The sequence below is a fragment of the Brachyistius frenatus genome, unplaced genomic scaffold (assembly GCF_029030835.1).
Source record: "Brachyistius frenatus isolate BFR_SWC_R1_liver_20210118 unplaced genomic scaffold, ASM2903083v1 Contig_15, whole genome shotgun sequence".
NCBI lineage: Eukaryota > Metazoa > Chordata > Actinopteri > Embiotocidae > Brachyistius > Brachyistius frenatus.
In genome coordinates this window covers 5,045,001-5,059,797 of record NW_027210614.1, presented here as the reverse complement: position 1 = coordinate 5,059,797, position 14,797 = coordinate 5,045,001, and the positions used below count along the sequence as shown (strand labels likewise).

Below are 14,797 nucleotides of genomic sequence, written 5' to 3'. Positions count from 1 at the left end.
GCATCCATAGAAGAAAAAGTTGAGAGAATAAGAAAAGATGGGTTTACCATCAGCTAACAAACTGACTCATTGACATGGGAAAACTTCAGCAGACCAACATCAAACCACTCTACATTTGGGGGCATATTTGTATGGGTGCTTATGTATTCACTGTGAGCTCACACTCTCATCCACCGTGGAAAACCAAAACACTTCACACCGTTCAGTTTATATATATAAATGCATTTATTTAAGTTAATCATTTCTCCTCATTCAAAGTTGAATTTCTGCAGTATCTATAAAACAGGAAACAGTTAGAAGCGCTGTACAGTCTGACAACAAAACTAGGAACCGCAGCTGAGTACACTGTGTATATATGTACATACTGTACACACACTGATGTAGGTATATACAAAAATATACACTTTTACATGTGTGACCCCTTGCTTCATATTACCCACCTCGTAATTTTAACACCAGCCATTCAACAAAGCCACATTCCTGTAAGAAAACACATGAACCCTTTAGTTCATGTCCTTCCCGACCGATTACTGCTTTATCTATTATCTGCAATTACTGGTTGATGAGACTATTACAGTACATTGTCTTATGTGCATGTTCAGCCCCTCTGGCGCTCCGACTCACATAAAGAGTTAAAGTCGCTTGTAGCAAAAGATGGAGAAGCTTAAGCCGTCCTGAGCTGGATGTCTCAACAGGGCTTTTCAAATATCAGAGAGGGCTCTTCTCTTAATCCTAAAAGGGGATTTGAGGTGGGCTGAGAGGGGAAGACGTCCCAAATTCAGGACAAATCGTGACATAACTCTTCTTCCTGTTTCAAGGAAAAGCGGAGAGAACACAAAGCTTAACCTTCACGCATCGATCAAATAAACTGCTGATTGTTTCCCTCCAAAACACAGCGAGTACAAATAGAGTCCTATTGGCTCAGTGGGGAGGATGCTCTTTTTTACTGACCGGTGTTCAGTTACATGCTAATTTTTAATGCGAGTAATTATTCCTGCCTGCAAGATTGTCAATATTCTTCTTCTCTTTGAATGATGCTTTTAATGATTTCCAAACACAAAGAGTTGGTAGCTCTATTTCCACAGGTGTTTTACAGATATACCTGATGACTTCCCATAATTTTAAAGACATCAAATAATGAAATTGCCAATTGTTTTACCCTCTGTCCATTATAAAACTGACACCAGATCAGCAGCTAAGAGCCGTCTTCCCCTCGGCGTCTCTGAAGAGAACAATAGATAGAGAAACATACTGTAGGCAACCCAACACTGAAAGAGTCCTCCGGGACTCATTCTCGATTTCCAAAGACTTTAACCCCTTCAAATTCTTCCTCATACAGAAAAATCAGGAAGGAACTTTGGCACATTGTGCTAAAGATGTAAACATTTAATCATCCAATCAAAATGAGGTGCTGGACTTCTGAATTATTACAGACATTTCTTCTGTGTATAACAAAAAAAAGAATAAAAAAGAAAAAAGCACACTTCTCATCTTCACAAGAATAAGACTTAAAAAGAAAAGGCTTCAGACGACATATGAACTGTTGTAGCAGATAGTGTAGCCTGTGGTCGCTCTGGTGTGTGCAGTTTGGTTCTCATGCCTGGTCTGTTTAGTTAAGCTAATTTTTACTGATTAGTTAGCAGGGTCAAATCAACAGTTTAAAAAATTAACTATAAGACCAAAACAAAACCAACAAAAAAGCGAACAAGAAAAAACATCTGATCATGGGTTTGAATTGTGGATCATAAGTTCCTCAAGTCCCTTATTTTGATTTCTTTCTCAGTTGGTCAATTATAGCCCACATAAATTAGGCAATAGAGGGCGCTGTACACCACCACAAACACAGGTACGTTGCTCTTCTTGTTTGACATCCTTAGATATCCAACACTGACTGAGGAGCATCGAGATTTAATGACACTATTAATATATTGTCAATACTTGACAGTTGCTGAATTCAATTGGAGGATGTTGCCACATGTATCCATTAATTTGACCTATTAACAGTTCAAGACTTAATCCTTGTAGACATAAAGGAAAATGATTAACTATTAAAAATTATACTACTTGGACCCAAACTATCCCAGGACATCACAGACTTCAGATATGCCCTATCAATTATCTTCATGTTCACAATCATCTATGATGGTAATCATCTCTGATGGCCCCATTCCTGCAACACGTGAAAGAAATGCTTTGATGTTTTCATTTAAATAAATAAATTTTTCATTGGTTCTCTGTGCGTGGTGTACTGCACCATGTAGTGGACTTTGGGGAAATAACGTGAATAATGAAACGTGCATCTTCACACTTGCTGGACTAAATGTCTGTTATATTGGCCTTTAATGTCTCTACTCCAGCAAAGCTTCTTACTGTTTGCAAAGTAGTGGAAAATGACGTTAAAGCTTAAATGGCAATAAACTCTTCTTCCATATTGTGACACTCTTAGAAATTACGTTTTTAAGTCATTTTTTATATTCTTTTTCATTTTCTCAACAGAACGGCACACTTTTCCAGTATTTAACAATAAATCCCCATCCTGATTAACATGAAATCTAACTGAAACCCTAAATCAGATTTGGGCCTTTGGATCTGGTTTCCAAGGCAACACCAAACTTAACTCACATCTAGGCTGAGCCTTGGCTGAGTCTCCCTCTCTCTCTCTCTGGCCTCCTGTCTGTGGGTCCTGTGCCTCGCAGCACAATGCAGCAACCTATCAAGTCACAGGCTAGGCTTTTTAACTAGCTGCAGTTTCAGCTGACTCCACTCACTCTGCTTACAGAGGAACATATAAGACAAGGCAAACATCAGGTACAAAGAAACTAAATGGCAGAAAACAAACAGATGGGTGAAACAGAAGATGCAAAAGAATCAGACAACCCAGCAAACATGACCAGCTGTCTTTGTCAGTTGGCAGCTCAGTAAAACTTAAAAAGAAAAAAATGTAAGTAGCTTTTACAAGGAAAGATGTGAATGTGCATGAGAGGGTGACAAATTAAGACAAAGACTATAAGTACTAGAGTATTTCATCTTAAAAAAGACTGAGGCTGCAACTTCTTTCTAATCTCTTTATACTAGAAAAAACAGAGATGTGATTCTAAGGAGCAATTTCTATAGGACAGTGTATCTGTTCAGCGATATTTTGTATTTATGTCATTGCCTTGAACTTGCCAAGTGAGGAAAATTTAATCGAAACCAATTTCCCCAAATTCCGCCATCATTACTCATCAATTAATAACAGAACTGAGGATCACATCAGTGAAGATGAAGTGATGAGGAAGCCCAGGAAAGATTAGTGTTGCAAAAAATACACAAAAGGCATCCGGTACTGGACACACAATCAGATAAATGTACTCTGTAACACAATCTGGTAACAGAAAACTAGTGCTGTTTCGTGACACCAAAATATCGTTGATCTGAATAGAAGTCACTTGAATTGAAAGGAAAAGTGTTCTGTTTTCTACTTTGTATCAGCAAAATCTCCAGTCCTGCTTGTGCAAAAGAAAAAACTGCTCACCTCTTGCAGAAACAGAGTCAGGACAAACAGTAAAACCTTATTCAACTTCTGAGCAGATGGCTCAATGGAGAAAACGACTGACTGAATGTAGCAGGGTACATGTTGGTGATACATGCAGTCAGAAGGAGTGTTCAGAACACACATGTAAGACTCTGACTACGGTCAGGAGTTTTGTGTTTGAATGATGTCTGGAATAGGCAGGGTTTTACTTTGTCAGTAAAAAAGGGACCTTTGATGCCTTTATAAATACAAATAAAAACAGCTTCCCTTTGTTACAGGGCTTCACTATTCATCCTCTTTTACAAAGTATAGACACTACTGAGTTTCCTTCTTTAACTTTGACAGTGAATGCATGGTCGCAAAATAATCATTTCAGTCATGTCTATCTAAAATATTGGGTAACTCATAGTGGTGTTATTATGAAAGCCACTTTTTTTCCATTAGCAGGCAACACCTGTTCGCTCTAGATAAGAAGCTGCAACATAAATCCAGTTTGGATATGATTTTTAGACAGTAACACTCAGACAATGGCAACATAGACAGGCAAATGAAATTAACTGCAGGAAAAAAAAAGAAAAAGATGGATGAACTGACTGTTCCACAGGGAGCAGTCAGAGAGCAGTGGGAGTATGTAAAGAAAAAATATTTTAATCGCTCCTGCGGTCTTCATGAAAACTAAAACACCCATTTCAAATTTGGTTCAATTTTTTTTTTGACAGAAGTAAACAAAAAAGACTGATAAGAGATTTCTTTCTGCGTATTTTCTTCAGACATAAAGTTGTTGAAGTGAGAATACTGCAGCAGCCAGTGCTACAGCCCGAAGACAAACAGTAAAATCTTCAGGGTGGGCTTCGGGACACTTCTTGGTTTCAGGAGCTCCACTTCCCGGCAAAAAAATCCGGTGCAAAGTAGAGAACCTTCTTCCTGAACCCCTTCATCTCCCAAGACCCAATCTGCAGAAAAAGAACTGTACAGAAAACAAAGCAGAACACAACGTGTTCTCTCCACCTGGCCTCTCTTTTCTCTGTTGACTCTGTAAACCAAAGAGAGCAAACGAGAGGAAAAGCTCAAGGAACTGAGTCCATTTCCTCCGTTTACCTCCCTTAACATCCACACCTTCCCGAAACCAGGACTTGATGCTTCCATCTGCTGTTACAGGATTGTTTCAAGAACAACAACAACAAAAAACAACTCCTGCTTGTCTCCATGGAGATTTAACAGCAAGAACTAAAAAAACATGAAGAAAATAAAATAATTACGCCAAAGAGTTCCATTTCACCAGCATTAAAGAAAGTAAAAGAACAAAATGATTTCATTTGTCATTTCCTTCTGGAACCATCAATGAAAAAACACTGAGGTATGTAGTTTGAAATAAAAGCCTTTTCGTCGCTTTTATTCTCACCATGATCATCACAATCACCATCCATCCACCTCATACAGTCAGTTTCCGGTTTACTCCATTATGGTCTACAAGCCCCTCCCCCAATGGGCGTGGCTCATCATTTTAGGAAGGGGTGGTGGTGAGCTGTGGGAGAGGAGTGTACACATGACTGGCTGCACCTCTGAGGAGGAGGAGCAAGAAGGATCCTTTTATCCATCAAGTTTGTCGTTCTCTTTGAGTCTATCCATCGTCTTATCCGCATCTCAGAGTCTTGTTGGTGTCTCTATCAATACCCAAGTCTTCCTGGGGTCTAGCGCCCACTATTATTGTAAATTGAGGGTGAACTTCCACTGCTGGTTGAGGCTCGGGCTGCAGACCTCCACAGTGAGTCCGCCCATCCTGGCACTGCGGCTGTCCAGGCAGAGGTTACTGCCCACATGACGAAGCTTCGAGTTGGACTCAATCTGCTCCCATTTCTGGATTAAATAAACAACATAATGTCATAAATATAACACGCAGAATTCTGCTTCAAATGTTACAAATGTCCATCTACTGGAGTGTGTCAACTTTCTGTTTCTTTATTTGCAGACTGTAGTAAAGTAGCTTCAAACACATACTCCAGTCCAATCAAACTGGTCATGTTTACCTGTCTGCTGTCATTCTCTCGACAGCCTTGTAGTTTGATGAGGGAGCCAGCTGTTCTGTCCACCACAGTCAGACACAGGTCCATGTGTTTAACTGATTTATCCTTGGTAAGTGCCCATTCCTTCACAAAAATGGATATGTGAAACATCAGTACAAATACTGGAGAAAGCAATGTTTTCAGCAAGGCTTTAGCCAACAATCAGTCCCTCCAGGAAATCACAATCATGTGATCACAATAATTTGCAGATTTATCCCATCTCTGCAAGAGCTTGTGATTTCTCCGCAATTAAGGAATTCAATAAACGCTCTGCCAAAGGCATTATTACACATTGTTAGCCTTTCTTTGTTTGCTTAAACAAAAATAATTTAGGCTCTCATCAAAATAAACTATATGCCGGTCACTTTTATGACTTGTAATTTATAAGTTGAAAAAATATGGGAGGAAGACTAAAATATTTCCAGCTATTTTCATGATGTGCAGCATGCTTATTATTGAACAAAGTGATTACATAGGACTGTCTTTTCAATAAGAATTGTTAAAAAATACCCACATTTTTTTTTTTTTAAGAAATGCAGTTTTTTTTTCCCCCTTGACTGTCAATTTTTGCCAATTCCCTGATCCTGAAGGGACGGAATAACAAGTTATTTGTCCAATATCATGTTCTGATCTAATGTTTAATTTTATAACATAAAACAACCATATAGTACTTGCTATAGTGCTGCACAATACATGTCATAAAATCGGTCCTGTAGGCAATGATTGATGGCCTGCATTTGTTTAATCTCTCCATTTCTGAACCCAAAAACAAATAATGCAACCCTTATTATAACAACAGTTTTTTTTTTTTTTTAACAAAATGATTTAAGGCCTCTTGTTCATTTAAAGACCATTTTATAAATGACAGTTGGTACAATGGACAAAGAATTGGCCTTAGATTGAGTGCAAAATGTCCAACACAAATCAAACAAAGGCCGTCTTCATCAGATTGGCTGATCAAGTGTGTCTTGCATGAGATGTGAGACTTGTTTTTCCTTTTTACACACACATACACACACGCACACGCACAAAAAAAGTGAAACTGTTTCTGTATTATGATCTGAATCATTTTCTTTTCCTTTATACTGTAAGCTGACATATAACGGTCAAGATGTTTTAATTTAACAAACAATAGTGGCAATAGATAATAGTGGAGGAGATGAGTGGCTTCATTGTAACCCAAAACAAGGATTGTAAATGTTCACCCAGATGTATAGACTCAAAACATGTGGCCTACCCAGCTGCACTGTCACATAAACCTCTAACTAAAAAGGGTGTCTTTTTTTTTTTTTTTACCAAGAGGCTGCGTTTAATGTCAAGCTAGATTTGACACAGCAACATTTGTTCTTTAAACTGAAAAACTATTTATGAGGCAAGAATTGCAAAATGGTGAGGGTAAGCCAGATATGTAAAGCCTGTGACAAGTGACAGCAGTTTTGTGCTCTACACCTGTCATTCTATTTTAGGACAAAAAAAACTATTTGAGAAACTGCTGACTGAAGTCCTTCAGTACAAGCTCATGCACACTAGGACACAGAGTAGTGTACACTCTCCACATTTTAAAGTGCTCCGAGAAGTTTAAAGTACTTCCATTAGCACATGTTCTGTGTTTATATTAAAATTTCAGTAGACATGTTTACACCCAGCCAAAGTGACATTAAACTACATCTATTTATTTTTTACTTCCTGCAGGTTAAAGGAGATATTTAGTTTTAAGTTCAGTTTCACCTCACCTGTGTGAAAACATGTTTTTTTTCCCTTTGGTGTATGAGAGTTTCACTGAAAACGTAATATTTTGTATTACATGTGACCTTTAACAGCTAAATCCTTTAACGTACCCCTTGAGCACGCACCACACGTTTCATCCCCCGCCACCCACGTGTCTCTAGAGCAAGGATTACTCAAGCTGACCTGTGTGTGTCGTCATGTTAACGCTACCTGGTTTCCCCCAGCGTTGTGACATTCATAGACGCCCACCACCCCGTCCGCGAAATGACCCAAAGTGTCCAGGCAATTTCCTCCCTGCTGTAAGGCTCCGAAAGCGATGTCCTGGTGATCCGGGACCCTGAACACACAAGAAGTGTTATTGAACTTTCATTGTTTTTTTAAATCTATAGGAACATTTTTATTTTATTAATCAGAATGATATATTGGATTGAAACCATAAAGAGGGTGGAGTGAAAGTAAGAGATAAAGAAAGAGCGAAATAGATAACCATGTTTTTGACCATTTTCCTCTGACAAATAGGACAATGCTGCTTTTACATTTATGTATCAGTCTGTTACATTTATACATTATTAAAGTAATTCATTTAAGTGACAAATTGCAAACCTGCCATGATGTAATTATGTGCTTGAATCATAACTGCTGGTAATGGTTAGTCATTAGTGTCACTACAGTAATTTGTAGATTCCAGCACGCAGGAGATCACAGTCATACTGCTATCCTGCTTGAGCCGTGGTCGAGTTTCTAAATGTAATTCAAATGTCACTCTATAATATTATATTTCATACCATGCGCCCTATCACTTTACAGAAAATGCCCTAATTTTCTTACCTCAGTTCGGGGTAGACGTTCTCCAGATACCATTTGAAAGGCTTACAGGCTAATCTCTTCTTCATCTCCATACGACTCTGGATACTGACAGAGGGAACAAGACAGTGAGAGGCCAAGAGAATTAAAGGGCTGATCACTTGTGGTTTTCAATACAAGTTTGTTTGAATTATAGTCCAAGTCAGCCATTGTGTAAGGCCAGACAGAGGACGCCCAGGGCATGTCTGAGACGACATCCTTTGGGGAAAATAACTGCTTAGACTGGCAACAAAAGGGGAGAGGCCAAATCTGTTCCCACAAAGTCATGTAATAAGCATTTGCTTGTTGCTGTTTAGACTTCTGGATGTGTGTCAGAAAGCAGCAGTGAGTTGAGTGAGACGAGATAAAAAATTAAAAAAAAATTAAAACAAAAATATGTATAAATTACTGACAAAAAAAAAAATTACATGGATCCTATAATACAATTATAAAGAAACAAACATTTGAATTAAGAAGACGACACGTATAACATGTTAACGCAACTTTGGCCTGCTGGTGGCACAAAAGTAACGAGAGCATGAATCTCAATCCTCCCAGTCATCGTTGAGGTATTTCAGTTTAATGATGAACTACAGACATTTCCTTTCCCGAGAGCCACGCCGCTAGCATGGCTGAAAACAATCCTGCTTTAATATCCATCGACCCATTTCAAGGTGCTTTGCCGCCTGATCCCAGCTCCTCTTTACCAATGCCATTTGTGTCCATCATGCTCTTTTGTTTTGGCGTATGCTGTCATAATGACTCCCTTTAGGATATCAAATAATATGGCAATCTTTTGAACAGTGCAATTCAGGCCCTGACTTTTTGTCCTCTTTTGAGCCACGTTAACTCCCTCATGTCACTTTAATACAAAGGGAAAATGACAGCTTTTACAGCTGATATGCAGCTAATTGGCAATAAAAGTAATACACCCATTCATGTGGCTGCCTTTGTGACTTTATGATCTAGCTAGATTAGTATTTGTAATTCCTGCGGTGCTAATACTTCATAGTACTTACTTTCCATAGGGGACATTTCTCGCTGAAGGGACGGCAGCATAGTAGAAGTTTTTATACTCATCCATCCACACCTCTGCTGCTCTCCTCGTGTTCCTGAGAGAGAGGGGGAGATGAGTAAGTGAAGGTGAGGGGCAGGAAGGGAATGGGGAGAGGTGTGATGGGAGACACACAAAAGGAGATATTAAACAGGGTGATAATAGGCCCAAGAACAGGTGAGGAAAAGTAAGGATGTGCAGAGAGAGAGTGAGAGATGGAAGAACAAAGTGACAAGCAGAGTGTGAATGACGGAGCGGCAGGTGAAGAGAAGAGGTTTGACGCAGACTGCACCAGTATTGTAAGAGAGCTGCACCCAGACGTAACCATACGAGGGCATACTTCCACTGGCTACACAGATGTGAATGTGTATTTATTTTTCCAGTTAATGAAGTCATTGGTTAACAGAGTCTGCATTGCCAAGTGAAGCAAAGAGTTGACATGACATACAGTGACATTTAGTCAAATTAGTATTTTTCTTGTGATGTAACGGACTACTGTCAGCGGCTGTCAGTGTAAAATATGACCTGTCCATGTTTTCTTTCTACAACAGGCTTTAAAGGTTTGACACTCTGGGCCTGTCCGCAGACTAAATCAAGACAACTGCTACTAAAATAAGTTGAGCGTTGTTCCAATCGTCTCTAATAAAAGTACTTTAATAGCCTCTGTGAGCCAGATGTCACAACCAGTGCTGCAACTCTCCCAGTTTGAAAAACCTGAGGACTAGAACTGGTTTATGCCAGACCGTTTCTGAAGTACACAAACACAAAGGCATATAAGCACTTTGGTTTATTTACTGCTGTTACTTGTGGGTAAGTATTCTGCTCTGCTTCTTGTACCACATTAGTCATGAAACAGGAATACAGAGTCGGCTGTATAACTGCCCTGAGTGACAACCAGCTCAGCTGGTCAGTCAGTGATACACACAAAAGGTGTTAACTCAGGACAGTGTGAGCCCACTTCTGATTCTACTCAGCACAGCTATCAAGTTCATTAGAGCTTCAACAATAAGTTGATTAATCAAATTAATCAGAAACCATCGTGATCATCATTCCCAGGTTTCAACCTGCCTGTGATGGAAACGCGGCTCCCAGAGGAACAATTCTAATGTCATCCAGGCAGACAAAACAGGTGCTGTCTTTCAGCTCCCGCAGTCACCACCAGCGGCCACACAGACTTTTCGTGGGACTTTATTCAGCCAGAAGGGCGAGATGTTGAACTGAAGCAGCCTTGAAGCACAGCTGAAGCTGATCCGTAAGAGGAGATGGCCGCTGCACCCATCAGTTAATAAATTATGTCTTGAATTGTTGAAAAGGGTTATGCAACTACTTAAGAGACTATGTTTTATGTAACTGGATGATCTCCTTCATAGTTTATAAGTATCAACCCAGGGATGAGACATGAGGGCACTCCCGTTGTGTGAGCTTCATTTCTACATCTTAAATCTGTCATATTGTGCAGCTGTGGGAGCTCTGAAATCATTTCGTCGTGTAACTGAAAGACATCGTTTGCTATTAAAGATCCATCACTAAATTATTGTTTCAGACACGACTTAAGACAATGATGAGCTGACTGTAAAGATACTCCATATGTTCATCTGTAATGCCTTTATATTCTTGGGTTTTTTTCCCTCTGAAGACCAGAGAAACCACAGCCATTTTAAATTCCCTTTTATCTGTTTGTTGATTGACCCATATGTTCTTTGTCAGGACGATCAGGGTTTGTTGGCTCGTTTTTTGGGGTGGTTACTTGTCATTAGAGACTGTTTCAAAGGACACAGCCATGTCTTTCCGTGTATCACGTTCCCCATTACTAGTTTTCAGTGATTATGATGACACATTTATCAATTCAACCGGGCAGCACTTGGAAAAACTATTTTTTTTTGTTTAAATTAAACCTGCACTTTTTGTTTCTAAATTTGAAAGCAATTTTCCTGTGATTACTTTTTTTTATTGTTTTTTAATTGATGGTACTTTGTTTTAATTATCCAACACTGATTTGATTCTCAGAGCTTTAGTAAAACTCAATAATGCATGTTTGCTCATTTACAAGCCACAGCCACAGAAAACAATTCACACAGTACGTAAAGCAAATAACCTGTCTTGAAATTAGAACAGAATTTAGCAGAAAGAGTCAAATGGAGGTTGAAGTCCTATTAAAGATATAAAAACAATAGTAGATGGTAGATTAAATACCATTTAAGGTTACAGTTAGGATAAAATGATAGAGCTTAAATGAAGAGAAAACCACCTCTCCATTTAGTTCTTTCTTTCGATCATGTCACATGACCTTCAGCAGTTTGACTTTCCCCAGTTGTCATGCAAATCGAATTCCCATTCCTATGAACACTTAACAAGCTTCTCAGTCATGTCATTTTAAAAGTTGAGACTCAAAAGTTTATTCTTGACCACGGATCTTACATCAAGGTCCACAGATAAGATGTTCTAGAGCTTTAAATTATATCAAAAGATCTTCAAATGCACAGAAAAAGTGGAAATGAGTACATTCCATTTTTAGCATTTTTGGGGGGTTTATGAAAGGAGAAATTTGCCAAGTTTATTTAGAGCATTTTAGGGTTCAATGTCTTGCTTAAAGACACTAAAAAGGCAAGCTGCCAACTCTGTGGAAAACGTTCTTTACCTGCTGAGCCATAGCCACCCAACGAAAACGCACTAATGTCATTAAGAGGAATCACAAAATGCAACATGGGAAAAGTCGAGCTTGAGTACATAAATCAATGAATATGATAGGTAGAGCCTGGCTGATTAATGACTGTTTAACCTTCTTTGTGTGTGTGTGTGTGTGTGTGTGTGTGTGTGTGTGTGTGTGTGTGTGTGTGTGTGTGTGTGTGTGTGTGTGTGTGTGTGTGTGTGTGTGTGTGTGCCTGTGTGTGTGTGTGACCTTGCAAACACAGTCCCACTGCCGCCAGGGAAGGTATATGGATGCTGCTTTCTGAATACGTGGCCGACTCTGCTGCAGGGGATGATCTCCAGACTGCCACCACACTGCCACACACGAAATGAGATCTCTATAAAACACACACACACACACACACACACACACACACACACACACACACACACACACACACACACACACACACACACACACACACGTCAAAAATATAACATGTCAGATTATTATTGTAAAAATGTAAGACGATTGGTGAAGTTAATTCAGGACATCTGCATAATTATTGTTTGCAATGTGTTCATATTGTCAGGTTCAATCTCCAACATTGTCTGCAGTACAACAAGTCGTCTAAATGAGCTCACGAGTACACCAGTGTGTGAACTGTCAATCCAGCTCTGATTCATTGTACTGAGTGGAGAAGAGCGTGAATCACTCTGTCAGCTGTTTATTCTTAACGATTTCCCAACTGGATTCAGACAAAAGCTACAGCGAGACACAGCTGCTATTATATCATTGTACTGTTTGCAAATGATCTCTATTGTGCAGACTACAGTAATTTTCACTGAGCACTGAGTGCATTCATTTTCACATTACAACTGTAATTTCCTAAGATCTACAGTACTGCGGAAGACTTTTTTTTACCCGGATATGACAACCAAATTACTGGAGGATTTTCTGCTTATCATGTTCTTGGCATGGAAACACAGATGATCTCAGGAGTTGATCCCAGCATGAGACACATCCATGGTGCTACTTTAGTACCAAATATCACAAGAGAGTGGAGATTTCATAAGCAGGCAGGAATATGTGATTTTCTGAGCCAAAAGCACAGCATTTATGAGGGAATGAAATTACAATTGTGTGCCTGTTTAAGACTCAAAGAAAGAGTTCAACATTTTGGGGATTTACATTTTTTAGGCTACTTGTGGAGAATTAGATGAAAGGACTGATGTCACTCTCATGAGTGTATATTAAATATAAAGCTCTAGCTAGCAGCCGGTGAGCTTAGCTTAGCAATAAGACTGGAAACAGGAAAACACACCTTCCATTTGGACCAAGAACTAGTCCAGCACATAAACAAGTAAAAACACATCATAACAAAATATATCTACTTGTTGGATAGTTGAAAAGCTTTGGGAAAATCCTCCCCCTAAAACTTTTTTGTTATTTTTAAGATTTTCTGTCACTTTTCATGTGTATAAATAAATGCAAATCTGTTGATGAAGACTGTCCTAAATGACTATAAACACAGTGCGACTTCTAGCATTACCCACAACTCAAAGCTGCTTTTTGTCGGATCTTGTTAACTTTGGACGGAGTCAGACTCGCCCTGTTTCCAATCTTTGGGTTTGCTAAGATAAACTCGGTGAATGTGGGCTGCCAGTCAAGATTAGAGATCGAGGCAGTGACACACTGACAAGAAAATGTTTTTTATAAACTGTCAAGACAACCGTTTTTAACAATAATTTCTGCAAAATAATAAAACTACTATTACGCAGATTAAAGAGAAGTGATTTAGTTATTATGAAAATGTATTTTATGTTTAGAATGTTAATTTCCTGTAAAATATATCCCATTTTAATCAAATGTAATTTCACATAACATAAACATGTATTTTTGGCCCGTGGCCCTCCATCCAGATTAATTTTTGGCCCTTCATAGGATTACAAAATTTGAGCGCCTCTGCTTCACAGCATCTGGAGACATTTGTCATCGTTGGGGGCTGATATGGGACAAGACAGCAAAGTGTATAGATGGTAACTGTTAACAGTAGTTTTTGTTTATTTTCTCTATCTGCTACATCTTACTCTCCATCATTCTCTTTTCTTTGATTTTTGTTGCTTTCACTCATCATGAATTTATCTTCGTCTGATATCCATTAAGCACCATCATCAGTCCACTGTGTTCGACTGAACATGCAGCACTCACCCAGGTTTTCTCCTCCCCATACATCCATCATCATGTCATACTTTCCCAGCAGCTCAAAGTATTCCTTATCCATGACAAATAGACCTCCTGCTATCATCGGAGTCCTGGAGGGCCAGAGAGAACAGAGGGCAGGTGGATGGAGCGAGGAGATTAGTGGTGTGTCAGCTGTGTCTAAACACTCAGGTAATCGTATGAGTGACTTTGTTCCAGTTTTGTTCCAGTGTGTGTGTGTGTGTGTGTGTGTGTGTGTGTGTGTGTGTGTGTGTGTGTGTGTGTGTGTGTGTGTGTGTGTGTGTGTGTGTGTGTGTGTGTGTGTGTGTGTGTGTGTGTGTGTGTGTGTGTGTGTGTGTGTGTGTCTCACTTTATGGGGGCGATGGGGTTGCCTTGTCTGGCTCGTCTCTGCTCCAGAGTCATGTAGTCCCATTTAAACACCAAATTCCAGTCAAAGCCTACCAACATAAACACACACAGACAAAAGAACAGCACAATTAGGATTAGTTGGGATGAAGTAGCAGTCTGGTTATATAATTAGATTTGGCAGGTTCATATTAGTTGACTGGATACATTAGGAGTCGTCTGATTTCACATGTCTGTAAGAGTTAAGGTGTCAGCAGAAAGAGTACAACCCATACAATACACTCACCAACCACATCTTTACAGACACATATTCCACTGCTTATTAAAGCAAATATCTAATCAGCCAATCATTTGGGTGAATATAGTTTATGAAGTAGAGCACTGGATGCCAAAACAAG

General features: G+C 39.2%; 1 protein-coding gene across 2 annotated transcripts in view; it reads right to left on the bottom strand.

Moving 5' to 3' along the window:
* Positions 1-1,371: 1,371 nt before the first annotated feature.
* galnt2 (UDP-N-acetyl-alpha-D-galactosamine:polypeptide N-acetylgalactosaminyltransferase 2) overlaps positions 1,372-14,797 on the bottom strand; it is a 52,964-nt gene continuing 39,538 nt past the window's right edge. For both annotated transcript variants that reach the window (XM_069693725.1, XM_069693726.1), the window contains 8 exons: positions 14,404-14,491; positions 14,043-14,146; positions 12,102-12,228; positions 9,168-9,260; positions 8,134-8,217; positions 7,516-7,642; positions 5,542-5,661; positions 1,372-5,371 (listed from right to left, as the gene is read on the bottom strand). In XM_069693725.1, coding sequence (XP_069549826.1) covers positions 5,219-5,371; positions 5,542-5,661; positions 7,516-7,642; positions 8,134-8,217; positions 9,168-9,260; positions 12,102-12,228; positions 14,043-14,146; positions 14,404-14,491 — 896 coding nt within the window. In that variant the 3' untranslated portion in view covers positions 1,372-5,218. The remainder of the gene's footprint in view (positions 5,372-5,541; positions 5,662-7,515; positions 7,643-8,133; positions 8,218-9,167; positions 9,261-12,101; positions 12,229-14,042; positions 14,147-14,403; positions 14,492-14,797) is intronic.